At 35.8% G+C, this 25716-nt stretch overlaps 2 protein-coding genes across 3 annotated transcripts in view; one reads left to right on the top strand and one right to left on the bottom strand.

Annotated features, from left to right (window-relative positions):
• Positions 1 to 430: 430 nt before the first annotated feature.
• On the bottom strand, positions 431 to 13075 carry Fpgt (fucose-1-phosphate guanylyltransferase). Of its 2 annotated transcripts, none has more exons than XM_070007294.1 (4): positions 12947 to 13075; positions 9173 to 9340; positions 8004 to 8096; positions 431 to 5206 (listed from the first exon to the last, which is right to left on the bottom strand). In XM_070007294.1, the coding sequence occupies exons 1-4, from the start codon at positions 13026 to 13028 to the stop codon at positions 3750 to 3752; spliced, it is 1800 nt and encodes a 599-aa protein (XP_069863395.1). In that variant the 5' UTR covers positions 13029 to 13075; the 3' UTR covers positions 431 to 3749. The 2 variants fall into 2 exon arrangements, with proteins under 2 accessions (XP_069863395.1, XP_069863396.1); XM_070007295.1 differs by having other exon boundaries at positions 431 to 4675.
• An 86-nt stretch (positions 13076 to 13161) lies between these two features.
• Lrriq3 (leucine rich repeats and IQ motif containing 3) overlaps positions 13162 to 25716 on the top strand; it is an 89872-nt gene continuing 77317 nt past the window's right edge. Inside the window, exons 1-2 of the mRNA XM_070007287.1 lie at positions 13162 to 13324; positions 25263 to 25511. Of these exons, the coding sequence (XP_069863388.1) occupies positions 25263 to 25511 (249 nt within the window). The 5' untranslated portion in view covers positions 13162 to 13324. The remainder of the gene's footprint in view (positions 13325 to 25262; positions 25512 to 25716) is intronic.

The raw sequence follows: 25716 nt of genomic DNA, 5'->3' as shown, positions 1-25716 counted from the left end.
TCAGAAATGAATTGCTTTGTGAATGGTTGAAATTTATACACTGAATAGTTAAGACATCCTTATAACCATAAGCTTCTAAAGGACAGACTATAGCCTAGAAGGAAACATTTACGATGCTATCTTTAAAACATTTCCTTCCTTAGTCAATAAAGTCCAAATTAAAAATCAAATTACTTTACAGGTGAAAAATAGTTTAATGATCCACAGAAACATTTTCCCTTTTTTTCTTTCCTTCTTTTTTCCCCTTCCTCCATTTTCTTTCTTTGGTTTTCTCTTTTTTTTTTCTTTTTTTTTCTCTCTGCCCTCCCTCCCTCTTTTTCTTTCTTTCCTTTCTTTTTCTTTCTCCCCTTCTTTCTTATTTTCTTTCTTTCTTTCTTTCCTTTTTCATTCTGTAACAGTCTTAGGTTTGAACTTTTTCTTCCTGTACCAGTCTTCCTTCCTTTCCTTCCTTCCTTCTTTCTTTTCTTCTTTTTTCTTTTCTTCCTGTACCAGTCTTCCTTATTTTTTAACTCATTCAGTCTTTCTTTCTTCCTGTACCACCAACTTTTGTACTCAAGGCTAGTGCTCTCCTATCTGAGCCCCAGCACTACTTCTGGCTTTTTCATTTTTTAATATTTTTTAGTACTTAATTGGACATAAGAGTTTCACAGACTTTTCTGCATGGGCTGGCTTTGAACTTTTGATTCTTAGATCTCAGCCTCCTGAGACTGTAGGAGTACAGATGTGAGCTACTGACTCCGAAGCTGCCCTTCATTTTTAGTCTGCCAAATATCAGAGAGTAGGGAATCTAGAGTTTTTATTATGTTACCTCTAATTTTATCTTGACCTAAAATGCTGATACACTTGAACTACACCCAAATTGGCAAGGTTGAGCCATCTAGCAGTTTGGAAGTTCAACAAAGTAACAATAGTTTCACTAGGTTTAAGTAATAATTGTGTTCTTCGATCTCAATGGCAATTGCCTTAACAAAATTTTCTAACTATAAAAATTCCATTAACTAAAGTTGATCATGCTTCTCCAATCATTTCTCTTACATTAAGAAAACGACCTATTTTTTGGCAAGAATAATTAGATCTTGTCTTAGATCAGTACTTGGTTTTATTTAGGCAAAAAGAAACCTGAAATTACAAATAGGTTAATCATACACACACATATATACATACATACACATATATAATCAAGTTAACACATCAACATGAAAATCGTTAATATTAAATATATATATATATATATATATATATATATATATTTACTTTTGCTCTATCAGTTCTACTAGACTATATTGAAGCACTATAAAATCAGCTTACAAGTTGCTCAAGGGCAGAGGGCAGCATGATGTATATGTGATGGTGTCTCTGACTTTGTGCCACATCAATAATAGCTACATGAGATTCATGCACTCATTTTATTGTAGGTACCTTTTGATTTTGGCTTATTGCTGAACTTGGAAATCTTTATATAACAATGCAAATATATATATAGATATAAGTGACTAGATCACGAGAAGTTGTGACAATTAACTCTGGTTTCAGTGTTTTCACTTTCAGGTATCACTGGAATATACTTTCAAGTTTCTTTCCATTTAGTATTCACTAATACACAATGTTCTGTTTAGAGTGTAAATATTAAAGTAGCACTTTTCCCATCTCCTTCTTGAGTCATTGTTAATCCCTAGCTAATAGGGAAGTATATGGAATACAATAGTTATAAGCAATAATTCAATTTGTTTATAAAATCTGAGTATATTTGTTGTGCTTATGAAAAAATATAAACCAAGAGATGTCTCATATTTAGACATTGCTGATAATACTTAGAGGAAATTGTGAATTATTTTACTCAGATGCTAAAATATATGACAGAAAAGTGACTTGTGGTTCACTAATTACTTTCATATTGACATGTTAATATGGCATCAGTGTTTTTTGTCAGAAATTTCCCAGTCTTGGAGTTTAAGCCACCAGTCCCTTAGGGACATGATCAAACTGAAGCATAATGAAAATAATTTTGTCAAATAGGAAATCAGTAGTGTCAGGAATCAAAGAACATGAGTCTGTAGCTGCAGCTACATGGAAAACCCAGATCTTAGTGTATTCCCAACAAGATGGTACTGGGTAGACATATGAATATCACTTTTACCTGTGGTAAAACTATGTTAGCATTTGATTCTGACTATAAAGCTGCAGAAATGTCCTGAAGGTATCTTCATATTTCACATTTTTTCTTTTATGTATATGTGCAAGAAGGTTCCATGATAAAAATTATTTTCTATTCTACCTGCAATCTCCAATAAATATCCAAACTTCAATGAACCAATGTGTCCTCCTTGAGAGTTTTCTTCTTAGAATACATGTGAGTCTTACAATTTTAGCACTCTAGGTAAAATGATATTATGAACATTTACAAACAACACCTAACATCTTCTGAAAGTACTTCAAGCAAATTGATGTTAAACAATACCACATAATTTTTCACTTTTGAAAGTAAATAAAGAACCATACTCATGTAAATAGCCAAGGACTTCGGATTACCACTTCTTGTTTTCATATTATTTTTATATTCCTATATTAAAATTTTAACTTAAAACTTAACATATTTTATTTCTAAGAACTAGTTTGATATGAAGATATTTAGCTTATATACTTAGATCAAAATAGGAATAACCCAGGATCTCCACCAATTCTAATTTCCTTGAAGTTGTGTTTTCTCTACTTTCCTACTTTTGCTACCTCTCTCCTGATGCTGATTATTGTTTCTTAGTATTGATATGAGTATAGGCAAAGAAAATAAGAAACTGGAAGTGAGATTAGCTCATATGGCACCATAATAGTTCCACTAAAGAGATTACTAGAAAGACAAAAGTAATGTCTTAGAGAAATTATATAATTATTAGTGAATCATAATTATTCCTATCACCTTTCCTAAAAGTAGCTGTATGATTTCCTGCACAGGGAACTATAGAAAAAATTTCTCATTGGTACTAACTCATGTTCAAAGGCATAAAGGTAAAATAAGAGATGCACATTTTCTCTTTGATAAGATCAATGTTAGTTTTATACCTCTTTGTGTCTAGTTATTTGCTAAGTAAATGATCATGATACACCAAACACTGATGATGTAATAATAATTTATCAGCTATGGTTTGTTTCTGAAAATGGATTAGTATAGTATCACTATAGTACTTAGAAGACAGTATAGGATGCCATTTTATTAGTCAATAAAATCAGAACCACATTTGGTAAAAACAAAAATGTCAGTAACACTTAGAACTTTACTAGAATTAGAGTTCAAAGGAAAAAGAAACTTCTAAGGTATGTCTAGAAATCATCTTTAAATCTCCTACTTAGGGAACAACGGTCCACAAATACATATTAAAAAGAAAATTAGGGGCTAGGAAGGTGGCTCAGTGGTAGAGCGCTTGCCTTGAGCTGAAGAGCTGAGGGACAGCACCCAGGCCCAGAGTTCAAGCCCCACAACCAGACCCCCCCCCAAAAAATAAAATTAAAACAGCAAAAGTATTCAAAAATGTATCCATTTTCTAAACTGCTTTGAAATATATTTCTATTAGAAATATATTTCAAATATATATATAACCATTTCTATAGAAATGGTTATATCTGTATTTGTTATGAAGATCTAACTTCATAAGAATTGTATTAACAATTATGTTAACAGTGTTCATTATTTTACTTTACTGAAGCAAAAAAACAGAAATCTTACACATTGAAAGGCAATGTATTTAAATATATATTTAAGATATCTCCAAATTAGAGTATTTTTTATTTAAACTAATTTCTAGAAAAATTTTCTCCCTATAAGCTATCATGTCTTCTACATCTTTATAAACAAGCATTTCTTCAATGGATAACAGCTGAAAGTTATTCATATTAAATGTTGAATTGTTCTTCACAGCATTTAACATCTTTAGTGATGTAATAACTGATTCACTCAAAGAAGAGCACACTGGAAAAATGCGAGCAGTCCACAAACTAAAACATGCCTTGTTTCCTGAAAACAGTTCCTCTGTAACCTTAAGATTCCAAGTATCTAAACATGACAGAAAACAGACACCAAAGAACTGAAGCAACTTTATATCTAACAATGTTTTCACATTCTTCTTCAAGTCATCTTGCATTCCAAATGCCATAGTTGAATACTTTAAGGATCCTTTTATCTTCAAGCTTAAAGAACTCAAAAACAAATTCGCAGGCAGGACAGCTTTGGTTACAATATACGAATTGCTAATAATGCAGTTTTCCCCAATGCACACATCAGGCTCCAATCTGGAATACTCTATAACGGAGCCAGGTGCCACAGAAATTCCTGAGTCTAGTATACTTTGAATGACACAGGATGTTTTAGCAGAGCCTTTTGGAATATCTGGAGTGATGCTGAAAGCTATGGATTGTAAGCCAAGCTCTGACTTCAAACTGCTATCTGAAGTAAAATGAAACAAATATTCTTCAGTTGTTCCAATGTGATAAAACTTGGAGTTATTAAGAACAACAACATTTAATGGTGTTCCTTGAAGTAGATGAAATATTTTTTGTCTCACATCTACCAATGCTGATTCTTCTTGAGTGACATTTGATGTATCTCTGGTGTAGTCCACAGTTGCTTCAGGTCCCAGTGCTTGCAGAAAGTCCCCATAGGCATCTATTTCACACTTCAGTGTGCCTATTTGTTCATAAAAAGCAAGTAACTTTTTTGCTGATTTATAATCCATATAAAAGAGACTATCTGTATAAACATACTCTGAATCTAAATGAAAATAGGCAGTGTCACCTCCACCAAAGTCCTGTTGACAGAAGTCTCCACGTTTACATACAGCATTAAATTGATACATCTTTCCTATAGTGGGCTTATGAAGGAAACGGTAGCAACATCTGTATTCAAGGGCTCTATATTTTAAACAATTAGAAGACTCCAAGACAAATACCCCATGTGTTGTACCTACAGTCAAACTAGAAGGATGAGCTAATGCAGTAAAGCCAGGTTTATCAAACCTAATATACTCTGATTCTCCAATACTATATAATTCAATATCATCTGCACAGGTAACCAAAATTCCAGGATTCATATGTGAGGGGAAGTCAATGTACATGGCTAATTTTAATTCTAACATCTGATAAATGGGATTACCAAGTGGTAAAGCAGTGAAAATTTTCCCCAGAGCACTTGCATTTGGAAGCCGTTGACTGTAGCCACCTATAAAAATTTTAAAAATACATTATTTTTAAGATTTTTAAGTTTGTGGATATCAGTTACAATGCAAAATAGCTCCCAACATATTCAATATATATCATGTATTACTGAAGTTCAAGAAAGAATAATGAAATCCAGATTAAAAATTCAACAAACAATTCTCCTACAATGATTTTAAGTAGTAATGCAGTATTGTAGATTCTAGTTTAGAAATGAATCATATATAGCCTGTGGATTGCTTTGAATCACTTATGTAAAAAGAAAAAGAACTACAGCCTAAAAGTCTGCCCTCTATTTAAACTTTAAGCAAAAAAAAATTCTATCATGTATACATTCAGATATTAAGCATTTACTTCATAGGAAAAATAGTTATAAAAGTTAATAAAGTAACACAATTTAAAATATAATCTTCTATTCAAACTTCTTTCCAGATGGAGTCTCTTTCTTCAAATTATTACACTGCCTTTAAGGAAACAAAGGGATTTTTTTTAAAGAATATTAAAAAATCTCTATTTGCTTTTCATTTAAATTGGCTTTTGCCATGTAAAGTAGATAATATAACTTTTTCATTAAGTGTGTTCTTGCCAGGCATCAGTGGATTATGGCTGTAATCTTGCTACTTAGGAGGCTGAGATTTGAGGATCCCAGTTTGAAACCAGCCTAAGCAGGAAAGTCCACAAGACTCATTTTTCCAATAAACTACTTAGAAAAAGCTGGAAGTGTCGTTGTGGCTCAAGTGGTAGAGTGCTAGCCTTGAGCACAAAGAAGCTCAAGGACAGCACCCTGGTCTTGAGTGCAACCCCCAGGAAGGAAAATGAAAAAAAAAAAGTATACTCTTAAATACATGTCTCACAACATAAATAACAGTGAAAGACAGATACTATATAAAGTGTCAGATAAACATGAAATCATACTAGTTCTCCACGTTTTAGCCTTTTACATTTGAAATTACTACAAAGTAGCAAATGTAGAATAATATCTACTTTCACGTGTTTTATGAGATTAATGATCAGTAACACAAAGTACTTCAAACATAGTACATTATTCAACAAATGAGACTTATTGATACCTATTTTTCTCATTTGCAAAGACTAAAAAATAGTAAAGTTTAGCTATCCTTCAATATCCTTCAATATCCACAGATTTGTTTCAAGATGCTACATGGATTTGAAAAATCTAAGGAACATAATAAGTTCCTTATATGAAATACCATAGAATTTGCATATATGCCACAAAGATTCTCCTTGATAGTTAAATGTCTAGATTATTTAAAATAACTCCTGTTTTCACTATTTGATTCCGATGTTCTGCATCTTAGTATATACATTTTTCTAATTTGGGGAGGGGAAGGGAAATAACAAAATGCTTAAATAAGGATACAGCTTAGCCACTGTAACAATGAGATGTATAAGACACTATGTTGAAAATGAACTTTACAATTTTAGGGGCAGGTAGGGAGGAGTTGGGGAGGTGGGGAAGGAAGGGATGGTAGGGGAAAAACCAAGGAGGAAGTAACAATACTCCTGTAACTATAACCCCTCTGTACAGTATTTTTACAATAAAAAATATATATGAAAAAAAACTAACACAATGAAATGACATCTCAATATGCACTCTGCTGTGTAATTTAGGAAATAATGACATGAAAAATGCCAGTACGTGTTCAGCACAGACCCATTTTCTTTATGTTAAGTATTTTCTACCTATGGAGAATGGAGGTCCATTATACTTCTGCTTATATTTTCTGATGTCTAATTTAACTTTCTAACAAGTTGGTTATAGGATATTTTTCTCGAATAACATAATAGATGAAACTGTTCTACATTTTCAGTTAGTCTTGAAACCAAAACTGAGATATATTGACATTATCTTTTCAAAAAATTATGGTACAATATATGAATTTTAAAAGTAGTAAAGGGCATAGAAACCACATGGAGTAGTGATTCCATAATACATGGCCTAGTCTTATGAGTCCATGAAAAAGTTTTCATCAATAGGCATATTTAACTTTCTGTACCTCAGATTCTCATCTAAAATACAAAAAAAATCAACATGTGCCCCAAATCTTCAATATATTCAACTTAAAATATTACTTACCCCTTATGCTACAGTTATGACCTCTCACTTTTCCATTTTAAAATGTTCTCTCTCATTTTTGTTTTCTACTTACATATTTACGTCTCAATTTTGTAATTTTGCACGTTTTTTTCAAACTCCAGTAAATAGTGCAACTATTTAAGTACTGAAGGCTTTAGCAAGTCTAATATTAATATTAAACCAGCCTATCCCACATGAAGAATTCCTTCTAAGGAATTTTTGAGAAATGTTCAAATTAGATAAATTCTGTTTTAGGGAAAATAATTTTCTACATGCATACCAAAGACAAACAATATTTGATAATGTATGTGACTGGCTGTCTTTTTTTTTTTTTTTTGGTTTGGCCTGGGCCTGAACTCAGCCTGGGCGCTGTCCCTCAGCTCTCCAGCTCAAGGCTAGCGCTCTACCACTTGAGCCACAGCGCCACTCCCAGCTTTTTCTGCTTATGTGCTGCCGAGGAATCGAACCCAAGGCCTCATGCATGCAGGGCAAGCACTGTACCACTGAGCCACCTTCCCAGCCCATGACTGGCTGTCTTAATGACAAATTTTGTAGAAATAGTTACATTTCTTGCGACCTAAAAGTAGCACGAAAAAGATGAAATGTTTCTAAAGAAAAATACCTTCAAAGCATCTTTTAAAATGTAGAGATTATCAAAAATAAAACTTGAAAGAAAATGTAAATTAATATAGTATAACTTTACCAGAGTGAATTAATAGGATAGTAAAAGAACTCCATTTATCTCCATATAGCTTTTCCAAACTTTGAAGAGCACAAAGTGTAGATCCTCCATTTCCTTAAAAGTAAATTAAAAAGCATAATTGGTTTCATAGAAATCTACTAATTTTTTGTAGAGAGTAAATATGGATACAATAATTAAGTATATGGAATTTTGGCTATCATTAAATGAGCAGAAAAAATACTAGTAAAAGAATAAAATCAATACATCTTACAGCAAGGAATAATAAATAAAAGCAACTGCCATCAATAATAAATGCTCTGCTGATATTCTCCTCAAATTATTAATAGATTAATCTGTAATACAAAAATTTTAACTATGTATTCAAATAATTATAAATCATAAACCCATTTAAGTAATTCTTACATAATCAAGTATACAAATTCGATTTTCTCCATAAAAATATTTTTCAAAATCTTAAACATAACTACCAACTACTTAAGAATAATAATAGTAATAAAATATTGGTTACCACACCAATAGCTTGCCTACTGTTAAACTTAACAATTATTGTTAAGTTAAACGTAAAAATTGTTAATTTTCTGCACCTCAGAACTGCATCTATATAATAGGAATATACTGTTGTGAAGATTAAAACAGTAGAGACTAATCAGAACAATGCTAATGTCACATACATATATTCTTTCTCTGTTAAGAAAGTGTGAAGTTTTAAGTATCATGTGGAAAAATAACCTGTGAGAAACCATAATTCATTTTTATTTACAATGGAAAATTAAAGGATAGAGTTAGCTTAAGTAAGAGTTTTCAGATAAATATTCTAGAGTACTTAAGCCTTTGGACCATGTTCCTTTGCAGACTGCTTCTTGCTTCTGATCCTCAGAGGCCATTCATTACATACATACATCCATATGCATATGCTCTCTTCAATCTCAATAAATTGTTTTAAAACTAATAACATTTTCTCTTAAACATTCTGGAAGTTGTATGGTTCAAATCACAGACTAAGAATATTTTCTATGCCTTTATCTTTCTAAAAAAAGTCAATTTACAATCAGATTTTAAGGTCTGCAAAGGCCATGACTAGAGGTATGCAGCTAATAAACTGTAAAGCACAGACATGTTGTTTTCCCTTTTTCTTTCTCCTAGAACCTATGTATCCATAAAATGCGTACCAATTTTGGCTCCTGCAGGATCAACAAAAACATGATATTGAACTCCAAGGGGTAATTCATTTCTTTTCAGCTTTTCTGATAGTTGTTGCCTATAAGCAATTTCCTGCTTTTCATCAGCTGCTGTTATTGCAACTATGTCCCAGAATTCTCCAGGTGCCACAGGTTTGCCTATTTAGAAAAAGTAGGAATATGATAAGTATAATCAAAATTCTCTATTAAAGGTTTGCCTGCTTTAAAAGAAAAACCAGACTGATACCATTTATTATCATCTTCAAAAATGTATCTTGTTATACTTTGTTGGTATTATTCAAACAATTCTGGAAAGTCGGGCACTGGTGGCTCATGCCTGTAAGCCTAGCTGCTCAGAAAGCTGAAACCTAAAGGACTGAAGTTCAAAGCCAGCCCGGAAAAATCCATGAGACTCTTATTTCCAATTAACCAGCAGAAAACCAGAAGTGGTGCTGTGGCTCAAGCCACAGCTCAAGCCTTGAGCTGAAAAGTGCAGGGACAGAGTACAGGGACAGAGCCCAGGCCGAGTTCAAGCCCCCCAACTGACAGAAAACAACAAAAAAATAGTTCTGAATATTGTTCTTAAACTTTTCCTTTTGTTCTTCAAAATTATGCTCCACAATTTCTCTTACTTCAAAGTTTAAACAGTTATACTTTTTGACAAATAGCATTATTTTTTTATTTTTTATTGTGAAAATACTGTACAGAGGGGTTACAATTACATGGGCAAGATAATGAGTACATTGCTTATCAAGCATTGTAGCCTCCTCCTTTGTTTCTCCTTTCCATCCCTTCCCATCCTCCCCCCCCAATTCTCCCCGCTCCCCCCCCCCCACACACAAGTTGTAAAGTTCGTTTTCGACATAACAACTTGTACTTCTCATTGTTGCAACGGGTCCACCTGTATCCTTATTTAAACGACTTGTTTTTCCCCTTCCCTTCCACAAATTATACCGACATCAAATACAGTGAAAGCAGGGGTTATACTGTGGGGGAGGGACATACAAAGCAACAAAGAAATAATCTTATAAATGCGTTAGAAACAATCGCATGAAAGAAAAAAAAACATTTGAATACATATCTTAGTGTTCATTTCTCTAACATCACCTTATCTGACCTTTTCTGCTTGACTCAGACATATACTAGATATTGCAAATAAGGGAAACCATGGGACCAATGTTTCTTTGGGCTTGGCTTACTTCACTTATACCTAATGTCCAGCTTTTTAAGTTAATTTTGTTTACCAAAATCAGTTAGTGTATGTTAGCTAAGAAAGATTCAAACTAAGACCCATTCCTTCAGTGTTTCTGTTTACAAATGTGCATGTTTCATTTTACATGTGTTTTCATATTTTTTAAATTGCTATTATACAGGTGATTTACAGAGAGGTTTTATCTTATGATGAAACACACAAGTTTATCCCGGACTATGGTACAAAATTCTGGATCCAGGAAATCACTCCAAGTCCCTGAAGAACTCATTAAAAGAAAGACTGAACTTTTGGTTAAACAGTGGGAAATGGTTTACCCATTAACAAGATGAATAAACGTTTTAATTAGCTGAAAAATGAGACTTATCAGTTAGGTTCATGTAGTTTGGAATGTTTCGCTGTTTTCCCAAAGCGGAGCTCTGTATGCATGGCTTTAAGCAGATATAATGAAATGTGTATTATATACCATATATGACATATGATGTAATATATAATAAATATTATTAGTTGTACAGGTATACATAGAAAGAAATAGTGACAAACCCTGGTTTTCTTTTTTTAATACTTAACTTTCACTTAATTTTAAGTCATATCTTGTTCCTCCTCTCAGTTAAGTGTTTAAACTGGGGAGCTAAGGGAGCCGAGGGTTGAGGTTGAGAAGAGCAAAGCTAGATCGCAGACCTCTGTGCCATTTGTTGAAAATGACCTCCCTGAAAGGGCTTAACCTGTACATACCGAATTCAGGGCCCAGCGAGTCAGAGATCAACCCTGTTCTCATTCCCTTTCTCCCCTGTTGTATTTTGATCTTCAGTCTGACACAGGAGAAACGTAATTAAAGAGGGGACTGGGAGCACTAAACTGAAAAGGCAGATACAGTACCCCTGGGTCAGCGTCCAGGCCCGCGGGGCAGGCCGACACAGTACCCCTGGGTCAGCGTCCAGGCCTGCAGAGCAGGTGGACACAGTACCCCTGGGTCAGCGTCCAGGGCCGCGGGGGAGGCGGACACAGTACCCCTGGGTCAGCGTCCAGGCCCGCGGGGCAGGCGGACACAGTACCCCTGGGTCAACGTCCAGGGCCGCAGAGCAGGTGGACACAGTACCCCTGGGTCAGCGTCCAGGGCCGCAGAGCAGGTGGAAACAGTACCCCTGGGTCAGCATCCCAGGGACGCGGGGGAGGCGGACACAGTACCCCTGGGTCAGCGTCCAGGGCCGCGGGGGAGGCGGACACAGTACCCCTGGGTCAGCGTCCAGGCCCGCGGGGCAGGCGGACACAGTACCCCTGGGTCAACGTCCAGGGCCGCAGAGCAGGTGGACACAGTACCCCTGGGTCAGCGTCCAGGGCCGCAGAGCAGGTGGAAACAGTACCCCTGGGTCAGCGTCCAGGCCCGTGGGGGGAGGCGACACAGTACCCCTGGGTCAGCGTCCAGGGCCGCGGGGGAGGCAGACACAGTACCCCTGGGTCATCATCCAGGGCCGCAGAGCAGGTGGAAACAGTACCCCTGGGTCAGCGTCCAGGCCCGCGGGGGAGGCGGACACAGTACCCCTGGGTCAGCGTCCAGGGTCGCTGGGGAGGCGGACACAGTAACCCTGGGTCAGCGTCCCAAGGACGCGGGGGAGGCGGACACAGTAACCCTGGGTCAGCGTCCCAGGGACGCGGGGGAGGCGGACACAGTACCCCTGGGTCAGCGTCCAGGGCCGCAGAGCAGGTGGACACAGTACCCCTGGGTCAGCGTCCAGGCCCGCGGGGCAAGCGGACACAGTACCCCTGGGTCAGCGTCCAGGCCCGCGGGGCAAGCGGACACAGTACCCCTGGGTCGGTCAGCGTCCAGGGCCGCGGGGGAGGCGGACACAGTACCCCTGGGTCAGCGTCCCAGGGACGCGGGGGAGGCGGACACAGTACCCCTGGGTCAGCGTCCAGGGCCGCGGGGGAGGCGGACACAGTACCCCTGGGTCAGCGTCCAGGGCCGCGGGGGAGGCGGACACAGTACCCCTGGGTCAGCGTCCAGGGCCGCAGAGCAGGTGGACACAGTACCCCTGGGTCAGCGTCCCAGGGACGCGGGGGAGGCGGACACAGTACCCCTGGGTCAGCGTCCAGGCCCGCAGAGCAGGTGGACACAGTACCCCTGGGTCAGCGTCCAGGCCCGCGGGGCAGGCGGACACAGTACCCCTGGGTCAACGTCCAGGGCCGCAGAGCAGGTGGACACAGTACCCCTGGGTCAGCGTCCAGGGCCGCAGAGCAGGTGGACACAGTACCCCTGGGTCAGCATCCCAGGGACGCGGGGGAGGCGGACACAGTACCCCTGGGTCAGCGTCCAGGCCCGCGGGGCAGGCGGACACAGTACCCCTGGGTCAACGTCCAGGGCCGCAGAGCAGGTGGACACAGTACCCCTGGGTCAGCGTCCCAGGGACGCGGGGGAGGCGGACACAGTACCCCTGGGTCAGCGTCCAGGCCCGCGGGGGAGGCGGACAGCAGACACTGTCCAGCCAACTGCGGGGTACGGGAGGCGCCCGCCCTTCTTCACTGCCCCGGAGAGACCTCGCTCCCTTGTAGGGTACCTCTGAGTTCCGAAAACTTCTTCAGTTTTCGTTGCGTGGCTTCCCGTAGAGACACGCTTGGCGGGACCCTAACAGCGGCCATGCCTCCCCCTTCCGGGAGCTAGCGCAGCGCAGTCAGTTTGCGCTTGCGCGTTGGATTAGCCTGCGACCCCTGACCCCATCACCTCCGCCCCGCCTCTTCCGGCGTCTCACGTCACTACGCCCCGCCCCCGATACCTTCACTGCCACCTAGAGAGGCCTGATGGGGTGAGGCGGACGCTTGCCCCGTTTCCTTAGCAACGAACTCGGGAGCAGATGGCCATCTAGCGATTTGTGGGTCTGTGCAGGGTCCGGGTGCAGTTTTTCCAGCTAAGAAGGCCTTACAGCCCCGTTGACCCGGTGAGTGGTTCTAGTCGGGAGAGATGGGCTGGAACCTGTTAGGGGGAAGCTTGAAACCACGACCCCGAGCCCAGCTTTCTTGTCCAAGGTGGTTGGTGCACACTGGAGATGTGTTGTAGTCAGGAGCAATTCCCAAGAGATTCTGGTCCCTTCCTTTCACCCCCAGGTGTCATTCAGAGCTTCCAGTTTTCCCAGCCCAGGTCCAGGCACACAGTCTAAATATTGAAACACCTGTACTGCCTCGAGGCAGTTGAGGTCTGGCGCTTGAAACTTCAGTGCGCCACACCGCTCCGAAGTGCAAGCCACTTCTCCCATATTTTAGTTATTTTGCATTCCCGACTTTCTTTTATATGTCTATATTAATCTAGAACATTCAGTATTATTCTTGGGGGAAAAGTCAGCCTTTGAAGATGTATTTTCATTAGCTAATTATAGTTATTTTTCTTGAAGACAGCAAGTTTGTAACCAGGGCTGCTGGTTAACTTCTTCATCTTTATACATAATACAATGGAATCAGAGGAATTAGTAACTTATTTACGGTATTACAGTTTATAAGGAACCCAGTATTTAAGTAAGATTATTTCAGTCCAAAACCTAGTATTGTTCTACCAGCCAGTATGGTTTGATTTGTTTGAGAAGCTTTCATTAGCCTGTTCTAGGAACACAGGCAGTCAAGGCCCTATAGATACACTGTTTGTAAGTAAAACCTATAAAATCTTGACCTTGTTATTTTCCTCTGAAATAAAAAAGCAGTAAATTATTTTCATAAAATGCAGAGGTGCATTACAGAGTTGCGTTTTGTTTCCTTTGTGCCAGTACTAAGCTTGAACTCAGGGCCTGGTCACTGTCCCTTAGCTTTTTGCATCAAGACTAGCACTCTACCAGTTGAGCCACAACTTCACTTCCAGCTTTTTGGAGGTTAATTGGAGATAAAACTCTTATGGACTTTGACATGACTTTTCTAATATTTGAAAGGATCACTTGGAGATGTGACAACCAATACAGAGAAATATAGAAGAGAGATTAGAAAGGCTATACTGAAATAATACAGACAGAATTAAAGGTGGGGATGAAGTGGTAACAGTGGGGATGGTAAGAATTTGCTCATATTCTGGATACATGTTGAAAACCCACAGATTTTTTGAATGGCTGTGAACTGTGTGAGAGAAATGACTGAAGACAGTTGGTTAGATGAGGAAAGCTAAGTATGGGGAAGGTTTGTGGAGTAGTAGGGCAAAATTTTAATTTGGCTATACATATGTAGCAGAAATTTGTGTGTGAAGATATCTGTGTGCATTTTATGTATGAGTTTGGAGTTCAGGAGAGAGATCTGGTTATAGATATAGCTCTAATTTGTCAGCATAAAGCTGAAATTGACACTCAACGATAAGGGTAGATTGAGATTTCCAAAGGTTAATAGGGCTTGAATGGGGTATTTCACAATCTAACAATGTGAAATGAAAAGGAAAAAGTAACCAAATAATAAATTTCAGATAGTAAAAAGAACTTTCAAAGTGATAGACTTATATGAAAGTATAAGTAGACCATTTTTTGGATCTAGGAAAAATGACCATAAGCATGCATATTATTTTTCCCAGTATGACTTCATTGCTCACATAAAATGTGCTGGAAGTAAATATACCTTAATTTCAGCTATGCTTTCCACATAACTGTGATACTAGTTTCATGCTACCATCCTAAACCTTTTGTTTGTTGAGTTTGGATCTCATTCACTTTTAGTCCCAGGCTGGCTTAACTCCAATATTCACAAACACTACCTTCACAAACACCACCTTCCAGGTAGTGTTACAACTGTGAGCTAATTCATCTGGTTAAATTTTCATTAATTTGTAAGCATAAAAAAATACTATCTTGAGTGATTTCAAATTTTCTTGGCTGTTACTACAGGAACTATAATATCTAGAAATTTCATTTTTATATTCAGTGTAATAAAATTAATATAAACTTAAAAATTACATTTAATGTATGCATTATGGATGGTTAAATAGACTTATGCTACCAGAGTATTATTTTGTCAGAGAATTTACCACAGAGAATTTGCCAGTTATTATTCAGAGTATTATTTTCTAAGAGAAAATTTGCCATCCAACTAAGAACTAAAACCATTACACGAATCAAGCTCAGTAGAAACGTTAGTCTGATTCCCTATTTAAAAAGGTTATCCAGCTGGGCTTTGGTGACTTATGCCTGTAATCCTAGCTACTCTAAGGCTGAGATCTGTGGATTGCATTTCAAAACCAATTTGGGCAGGAAAGTTTGTGAGACTCTTATCTCCAGTTAGCCATGAAAAATATACAAGTAGAGCTGTAGCTAGTATATGAAATTTATCATTTTGTTACTTTTTCATTTTCACTTTACCTTGTTAGAGCTGTAATTCAAGTGGTAGAGTGCTAGCCTTGAACACAAAAGAGACCAAGGACAGCACCCTGAGTGAGCTCCCCACCCCCCACAGACATCTAGCAAATTATACTAAAGTCAGTTGGAAAATAGTATATTTTCTTTCTTGGAGGAAACAAAGAGTGTTTGGTGAATTGCCAAAAAGAAGGGTAGGAAGGATGTTTAAAAATAGATTTGTAAAAATATAGTTTTATTCTGTTAACATTAGCTGTGTTCAGAGAGCACTTTAATGAGTTTTGGTGACTCACTGTCCTAAAATCACCACAATCATGTTAAAGAATTTCCATCACCAGTGAAGATGCCTTCTTCCCATGTGCAGCTAATGCCAACTAGTTTGGATTTTGTTACACTAGCCATAAAGATGACTTTTTTTCCCCAATAGTTTGAGAAAAGCACATTTTAATTTGGCAACCATTCATCATAAAAATGCAAATGCAAAAGGAGAAGGTAATGCATTAGGAAGGGTACTTGACCTGAGCAAGCAGTGCTAGGCCTCTTCTTGAATCCAGTATTTCATTCTTGCTGTGTGTGTATTGTTTCTTTTTCACCTCCTCCTCTTCCTGACATACTGAACTTATTTGATTTGCAGTTGTTTCCTCTGTTCTCAATTTCCTCTCCTCCCCCCACTCCCCAATTTAGTTCTTAATTGCTGTTACCAGGGTTTGAGTGCAGGGTCTTAGGCTTGCTAGGTAGGTGCTTAACCATTTATTTGAACTATAGCTTTAGCCAAATTTTCTTGTTATTTTTCTGATAAGATTCTCACTTTTTGCCTAGGGCCAGCCTCACATTGGAGTCCTTTGATCTATGTATCATCTAAAGACCGTTGTGAACTATGAGGCTGGCTTACTTCTTAAGATGGAGTTTTCCTAATCTTTATTTTTTCTTGTGCTGGCCTCAGACTGTGATCCTTTCTGCCTCTTGAGTAGGTGGGATGACAGATATTCCTGGCCCTCAATTTATATCTTAAATATGTATTTTTTTTCCTTCATTGTACCCTGCTGAGGGGACTTACCCTTTTCACCTTACAACAATATAGACAAAAATGCTTCACTCTCTTACTGCTTCTAGATTTCTAATTTCTCTCTAGTTTTTGGTAATAGTTTTTTTTCAAATGTCACTATTGGCAAATAATAGCAGAAAGTCATTGTTATTAATTTAGAGGGTAAAAGGCAAAGGGCTAAACAATATCAACTGGTAAGTACAATATTATTAGTTATAATAGTTTATTTTATAGAAATGTATTAGGGCATGCTTTAGACAGTCAAACTATGGATTTGAATGTGAATGAAGAACTATTTGGACTAGAAGAACTATTTGTTGTGCTACTCAAATTAGAAGGTGTGATTTCCCTGTAGATGGTTTTGTGAGGATATTTTGGTTTGAATTATTTATTTCCATCTTTTGAGTCACCACCTTTTAATTTGGGTAGTGAATTATACGTTTGAAGTCTGAAAGTATGGAAGAAGCAAAGTTGGTGCCTTATGAAAATATTTTTTTTTCTTAACATGTGATAGCCTTCTAAATGTTAAAAAAAAAAAAACAGTACACTTAAGGCAAAAGAAATGTCATGAATATAAATGAATCCTGAATCTTTCTTTCCAAATGACTTTCTTTGTTTTTTTTGTTCTTTGTTTTTGTTTTTGTCATTTGAGACCATGGAGGAATGGGTTCTGAAAGCATAATAAGTCTATCCATTTCAGTACTTAGAAGCCTATTTTATTCTATTGTTATTTGCCAGGATACATGGTTTTTTACTAAATTATCTTTTCTTCTAGTATTTTTATAAAACATTTATTGGAGATATAACTTTGTGGTATATTTGCCACCAAACATGTATGTTTTCTAACATACATGATGATTCCAGTAAATTGACGGTATTACAAAACAAACAAACCTATTTTATCTGTAATATAAAATCATGACAATTTTCATCAAAAGATTGATTGAATACATTTGTTGTCCAAATAAAAAGTATTTAAAAATGTAACTTCTTAATAATTGACTGTGTTAAAAAAACTTGTGGTTATCCCGAATTCATTTCTGTTTCTGCCACCATTTTTATTTATATACAAATGTCTTAGCAAATTCCTTGATAATTCTGGTGTACAATATTGAAAATTTCATTTATAATGCTTATAGACTAAGTACTTCAACAGAGACCATGAAATGTAAAAATTTCTTACTGAAAGTCATGCATTCATGTTCACATCACTTAAAATGTCCAGTTAATGAGTGAAAAATCTAAAGTTTCTTTTCAAAATGTATTGTATGTAATGTTTTGAAAATAAATCAATATGATAAATATTTTTTACATCTTAGTTTTTAATTTTGATATTTCTTAACTTGAACCTTAAGTAGCCCTTATTCATGTGCCTCTCACAAATATTTTTAAATAGAAAATTGGGATTTAGGTGAGTAATATTTGATATCATTTATTTCATAGACATAATTTATAGTTTGATTATAATGTATAATTTAAAAGTTAGTATTTAATAGATAGAAACTAAAAAAGGCTTCTTGATTTTTTGACCCCAACACTTCATGCAATATGCTAAACTAAATCTGCATTTTGAATTTCATATATAATTAATTTTTTACTTGATATTTAGACACTTATGTATACATTTCACAAAATTGGTTGTAAAGTTGCCTCAAGGTAACACGAACAAAGGTAACTAGATTCCTTTTTTTTGGATCATGTGTAAAATCGGCACCACTTGATAAGAAGCTTTAGCTGGAAAGAAGTTGTCAATTAAAATGGTTTCAACTTTCCACATTTTGCAGTACTTACTTTGGCTCATAATTGCCACAGTCTGATTCAAAGGTATTCTGTGATGCTTAACATTTTTGTTATTCTGTAAATAATATGAAATGAAAATCTTGCATGAGGTAGTTTAAAACAGAATATGAAAAATCCACATTTTTTACAATGATTTGAATTATGATCTATATGTCTCTGAATAGTTTCAGTAAATGAAGCATTCTCTAACTTCTGTTCAAACTGAAAAATACTATGTTATGGTTATTACCATCAATTATTTACATGTTTTTGGATAGCTTTGACCTGATATGATGTTCTATTCTGGAATTTCTTTTATTATTATTACTTATTGCTATTACTATTATTATTATTACTAGGTAATAACAAATTTCTTTCTGTACTAGTAAATAAATATTGGTAGAGGTGAATACTGACATAATCAAGAACACAGGTACAAATTGATCACTGTAATATGTGGACAAGACTGCTTATAAGACTTAAAATTTATATCATACCATCTAAAATCAATCGAGAATAGTTCAAAAATTCAATATATGTAATTTCAGGTTTTGAGCATTCAGTAAATTCTGGTTTAACAAAGAAGAGCTATATTTTGGAATGAGATTTTTTTTAGTATAAGGTAAAAAGAATTATAAGGACTTTTGTCTATATGTGAGTCACCTGCAACTGATATCTGATTTTATTACCCAGAATTTGGTCTGTCTTCATAAATGAATGTTTTATGTAAATTTGATTAAACTATGTATTCTGCTGTAGTCGAATAGAGTAACTGACAAGTATCAGTCTACTGCTATTATTGTTGTGAATAAACTATTAAATCAATTGACCATGAAAAAATAATTTTGGAAGTTTCTATTAATATATCATCAAACTTGAAAATTCTCTCCATACTCATATCCAGTTTAATAATCAAATGCATTCATTTCTTTTACAGTGTTTGAGATCTCTAACATGTCTTTTGGATAATCTAGAATTCCATTGCCTTCTTACTTTATTCTTCTGTTCTTTCAGATTGTCTATTTTTCCATTAGAGCCTTTTGTTTATTAAACATATTTTAAATTCCTTGTCTGGAGGCCTGGCTCACGTAGTAGAGTTCTAGTGAAAAACTGTGTGAGAACATGTGAGATCATGAGGCCCTGAGTTCAAGCCCCAGTGTTGGCATACAAATAAACAAATAAATCAGTGTTCTGTCTGATAATTGCAATTCTTGCCGTATTTATGGTTCTGAGACATCTATGGATCTCTGTCTGTTGCCCCAGTTTGAAGGACAGTGGTTTGACCCTTACTTAATTTCTCTAGAAACCTACGTAGAGTTTTTGATTTTTCCATTTTTGGAGGTTGTTTTAGTATGTTGTAAGGATGGAGTGGATATATCTATCCTCTTCATATGCAACTGAGAACTGGAAATTCTTGAGTTACTATTTGGTGAATATATTCTATCTTTAATTATTAATTGAACCAGACACTTTAGCACTTGATAGTGTTTACAAAATTCCAGATCTCTTCTAAAGACTATTTTATTTGTCCTTATAACAATTCTACATATTAAGTACTACAACTAATCCTGACTGTAAAGTTGTATAATGAAGGCATAGGATTCATAATTTATTGACGATCAAAAGCACAAAACAACATGTATCTCAATTCTTTGTCTTATTTCTTTGTAAGCTTCTGGAACAACAGAATAATTTGTTTTAGATAATAAATTATGACTGAGGTGAGAATACTAGGTATAGACAATAGTTAAGAAGCCTCTGAAAGTAAGAAGGCCTGAGAAAAATGGAGCATTAGTCATATACAATAAAATGGAATAATGTTGCTTACAAGAAAATGCACCAGGGGCTGGGAAGGTGGCTCAGTGGTAGAGCGCTTGCCTTGCATGCATGAGGCCCTGGGTTTGATTCCTCAGCACCACATAAGCAAAAAAGAAAAAAGCCAGAAGTGGCGCTGTGGCTCAAGTGGTAGAGTGCTAGCCTTGACCTGAAGAGCTGAGGGACAGCGCCCAGGCCCAGAGTTCAGGCCCCACGACTGGACCAAAAAAAAAAAAAAAAAGAAAATGCACGAAACTAGATGTCATCATTTTTATTAGTGAAACAAATCAGATTCAGAAAGAAAATTATCACATTCTTTATCTCATTATAGAAACTAAGAAGATGAACTAAGCCTACTGGTACTACTGGTAAAGGGGACCAAGAGTGGTTAAGAGGGGCTAGTTGGGAGGAATGATTCCAATAAAGTATAATGTACACATGCATGAAAATGTCTAAATGAAATCACTAATATGTATAATTAATATATAAATAGTTTGAAAATTACATATAAAATCTGAAAAATCTAAATGAGAATTTATTTTTTTCTCAGATGAGTCATGTCATTACATGTATAGCTATGATTTTTTAAAAGTCTGGACATGGTGAAAACAGGCTGAGATCAGGAGGAGGAAAGTTTTATCCAAGGACACCATTTGCCAGACTCCATCTTAACCAATAGAAATTGTGCATACAGTGGTGTGCCAGCTAGACAGGAAACATAAATAGGAGGAAAACAGTCCAGGTCAGCCCAGGAAAAATGTAAGACCCAATTTGAAAGGCAATGAAACCAAAGAGTCGGTTATAGCTCAAATGATAGAGTGCCAGTCTAGTAAAGGCAAGGTTCTGAGGTCAAACCGTAGTACAACACACACACACACACACACACACACACACACACACACACACACACACACACACACACACACTTGTAACAATTATAATAAAACAAGAATTTTGCATCAGGAAAAACTAGAAAACTTTGATTCTTTTTTATACTTTGAGTATTCCTAGTTGAGCACATAGAAAGTAAATACCTTATTACAGACCCATATACATAGATGACAGTAAGGCCAAGTCAAAATGGAGAGACCCTAAAATAGTATGGAAAGAAAAGTTCCCTCATCCTAGCATCACAGCCAAACTTGCCTCTCACATGTCCATGCTAGATCATCAGACATGTGAATGAATAACCTGGGCTTGGGCAGTTCAATAAAGGCTCATGAGACTGCAGCTTTAGTCAACATCAGAAGAACTGCTCACTTCAATTAAGCCAGCCTATAGAATTTTCAGAGAGAATAAGATGATGGAGTTGTTTAAGTCAGCAGGTTTGGGGGAAATTTGTTGCACTTCCTAAACTTCTTGATATATTTACTTTTTACAAGAGATTGAACATTGGTCTTAAGGAATTTCAAATGAGGCCAGAGAATTTTGTCATTTGTACTTAGAAGACTTTTACACATTATAATTTACTCTCAAGAATTTCTGTCTCTAAAGAAGTGAAAATATAGATATATTTAGAAAATGAATAGTTATTTGAAACCTGAAGCCTGACATAGTTCTGGGTCTCTTAATAGAGACCTGTTCTTCTTTAATTAGCCAAAACATAAAGAAACAAGTTTCTTATTATCAGGTTGCATACACTTTAGTAGAAATTTAGTTAAACTCATTAGTTGGAGATGTAAGAATGGTACAGAAATATAATAACTAAATGTCAGCTCTGTAAGTATTTTCATGGTGGATAATATGGACTTACAACAGTTGTAGAATGTTCAAAAAAAGACAATAAAAGTCTTTCTCAGAGCATTAGAGATGTTACTGACAGAGATTAAATTGTCACATAGACATTGTCAGGAATAAATGCAGAAGGAATAATTCTCTGGAATCTAAATGTATCTCATAAAGTTTGAGAAACACCAGATTGCGCAGATTTGCCTCTTCACCTAAGACCTTCTTGTGGACCTACACATTTCACAATCACTCAGATTTACATCAGTTTCGTCTCTGGACTTGATAAAAGCCCAAGCCTACTTTCTTCACATGGAATGCTGACATGTCTAGCTGAGCCCCTCTTCCCATTTTGTGTATCTATACACAAACATATCTGTCTACACTTGTGGTGGTGGTGACTGCTGTGCTTGTACTAGGATTAGCAGGTTTTTTTTTTTTTTTTTGGCCTAACCTGGGATTTGGACTCAGAGCCTGGGCTTTGTCTCTGAGTGCCTCTCTGTGCTCAAGGTTAGCACTGTACCACACTTGAGCCACAGTGCCACTTCTGGCCTTTTCTGTTTATATGGTACTGAGGAATCTAACCCAGGACTTTATGCATGCTAGGCCATATCCTAGCCCTGTCTTTTAATGGTAACTTTGTTCTTGACTTATTGGTTTGTAGGAGAATTTCATCAAGAATTTTACATATAACAAGATGAAAGAGGAGTTTAGCATATTTCATCAAGAATCACTGCCAATTTTAAGAATCTAAGTCATTAAATTAAATTAAAACTACTATATTAATATTGTCTGTTTTTCTTTACCAATAGTTAATTCAGTTATCTTTCTTGTGAGATTTGCTTTAAAACAGTAAGAATTAGATAACTTAGAGGATTTCCTTTCTAAAAAATTCTCAAGTCATGAACCCCAACTCTGAATAATAACCCTGGTATTTAGCTCATACACTTTTTTTGCTAATATTATATATCTTTTTGATTAAAGCTAAAAATACAGGCAGCTATACAAATGAAAAAAGAAGCATTGAATTATGATGAAGATTATCTCTCAAATTTGGATTTAATATCCCCTTAAACACACAAGTTTTTAATTCTTCTACATTTATTACTAATAACATATCTTTTTATAAATCCAAAAAAAGCTGTATAAAATACAAATGAAAGCATTAAATTCAGTGATATTAAAATGATCTGAAATTGGGATTTGTATGATTCAATATTTGTTCCTTAAAATTTATGTCATATTGGCAAGAAGTTTTTATATTATTTTGTAAAAAAATCAATTTTATCAACTACTGTACTATCAGTATTATGTGTTATATATAATTTATATTTGTTACAGATTATACCACATGTATGCAACTATTACAAATATTTGTATTTGTATCATGAATAATTCTAGTAATAGATCATTGAAATATTCATATTAAACAGCATTTATCCAAAAACTTTAGTGAAATGAATTAGTTAAAATTGTATTATCATAATTGCTATAACACAGTATTAATAATATAAAATATATAATCCCTTTTTAATGAAAGGAAAATTAAAATAAAATTTATATTTGATAGACATTAATTACTAAGTAAATAGCAGTGTTTGGAATGCTTGAAATTAAGTGCCAGGAATAAGTTTGTATTTTCTACAAAGAAATTTGCAACTAGACTGACATGGAATAATTAGTTTTATAAAAAATTATATATAGTTTTATTACTACTAAGTATAGTTATATATGACATTATATATATATATATATATATATATAGAGAGAGAGAGAGAGAGAGAGAGAGAGAGATAATTGTACACTGATGCATTGACAGAAAGTAGAAGATCGCTTTCAGATGCACCTAAAGAAATAGGATCTCTGGGGCTGGGAAGGTGGCTCAGTGGTAGATCGTTTGCCTTGCATGCCTGAGGCCCTGGGTTCAATTCCTCAGCACCACATAAGCAAAAAGAAAAAAGCCGGAAGTGGCACTGTGGTTCAAGTGGTAGAGTGCTAGCCTTGAGCTGAAGAGCTGAGGGACAGCACCCAGGCCCCGAGTTCAGACCCCCACGACTGGACCTCCTCCCCCCCCAAAAGAAATAGGATCTCTGATGTTCCCTGTGGATGGATATTGATTTTCCAAACTCAGAGGATTTTATGAGTTGTAAAATATAAGAAAATGAAATGAAAAGGCAAACACTAGGCTGAGAGAAATTAGTTGTAAAACACATAGATGATATCCAAAGTAATAAAAGTTCTTAAACTCAACAATAAGAAAGTAAACCAATAAAAATAAGTAGACCAAAGATCTGAATAGAAACCTCACAAGGAAGACATGAAGATGGTAATTAAGAATATAGATATTTGTTCAACCATATGTCATTAGGAATTTCAAATTAAAACAGTAGTATACTGTTACCCACCTACTGGTATGGAAGAATACAAAATACTTCTAACATCAAAACTGCTGAGGATATGAATATTAATTCTTTACAATTATTGCTAAAAATGCAAATGCATAGCCAGTTTAGGAGACAGTGGTAATTTCTCAGAAAATAAATCATATGATATCAAACAGTAGTAAATTCTTTGATATTTGCCCAAATTAATTTCAAACTAATCTCTACATAAAAAAATCTTTCCCCAAATGCTTATAGCAACTTTATTTATATTTTTCCAAATATTGAACCACCAAAGGTATCTTAGAAGGTAAATAGATTACAAAACCATGGTTCATCCCTAAAATGAAATATTATTCAATGCTTTAAAAAGGAAACAAATATTATCATACCAATGGAAGGTCTGTATTGCACCTTATCTTCCTATGCCTGCATTTTTCAGCCTCTTCCAAGATTATCACTATACTGAATTATTAATTTATTTGGTGTGAATTTATTTGTTAATGTAGTTAACAGTATCCTTAAGCCAATATTAGTTTACTGACTACATTGAAATATAGTTTTGTTATCTAGAAGTTATGTTATGAGTCCCATGGATTTGCTTCCTTTATTGATTTGTACACTGACGAGGACAGGGATATATTTTTCAGTCAGGAATAGTTATATGAATGCTTAATATTTAGAGATATTGGGACAGAAGATTCCATAGGATTAGATATTCCCTTCTAATTTTAACATTTCTGCCTATTCCTATTCTTATCAAATATTTTGTTTTGAGTTTTCTATTTTGAAGAAAGTTAAAGCAATTTTCCTTTTTTAGATGTTTCATGGAACAATCTTAAAAGAGCTAACTAGTCATGAAGAATGGAGTCACTATAATGAAAATATAGTTGAAAATCAAAAAGATTTTGTTTTTGTAAAATTCAATGGCCTTCACTTAAAATCAGTGGAAAGTTTGCAATCATGCATCTCTCTTAGAGTCTGCATTTTCTCAAACAATTTTATTACAGATATTTATCCACTGCAAAATTGTATAAAATTAATCAAACTTGATCTCCATGGAAATCAGGTAAGCAGTAATGATTTTTTTCATATAAATGAAATTTATATAGAATAAGTACCTACATTTTGTGTGTATAAAATTGTTTCCAAATTGTCTGTCACCTAAAATGTAAACTAAAATTAAATGGAAAAATATGTAATATGTATAAACACACTATGAAAATATAAACAAATAGATTAATGTAAAATACACAAATAATGTATGGTTTGTT

Source organism: Dipodomys merriami, unplaced genomic scaffold (assembly GCF_024711535.1).
Source record: "Dipodomys merriami isolate MVZ:Mamm:240054 unplaced genomic scaffold, mDipMer1.0.p SCAF_7, whole genome shotgun sequence".
NCBI lineage: Eukaryota > Metazoa > Chordata > Mammalia > Rodentia > Heteromyidae > Dipodomys > Dipodomys merriami.
Note: the sequence above shows the minus strand (reverse complement) of the source record. Positions and strands in the feature narration are given on the sequence as shown.

What these genes read in the sequence shown, in the direction of transcription:
- Fpgt (XM_070007294.1), bottom strand. Translation starts at nt 13,028, where the DNA reads ATGGCCGCTGTTAGGGTCCCGCCAAGCGTGTCTCTACGGGAAGCCACG. An exon ending in GAAGTTTTCGGAACTCAGAG is followed by an intron (nt 9,341 to 12,946) that starts GTACCCTACAAG and finishes TTTTCTAAATAG; the next exon opens with GCAAACCTGTGGCACCTGGA. An exon ending in TATCCTATTAATTCACTCTG is followed by an intron (nt 5,207 to 8,003) that starts GTAAAGTTATAC and finishes AAATTTTTATAG; the next exon opens with GTGGCTACAGTCAACGGCTT.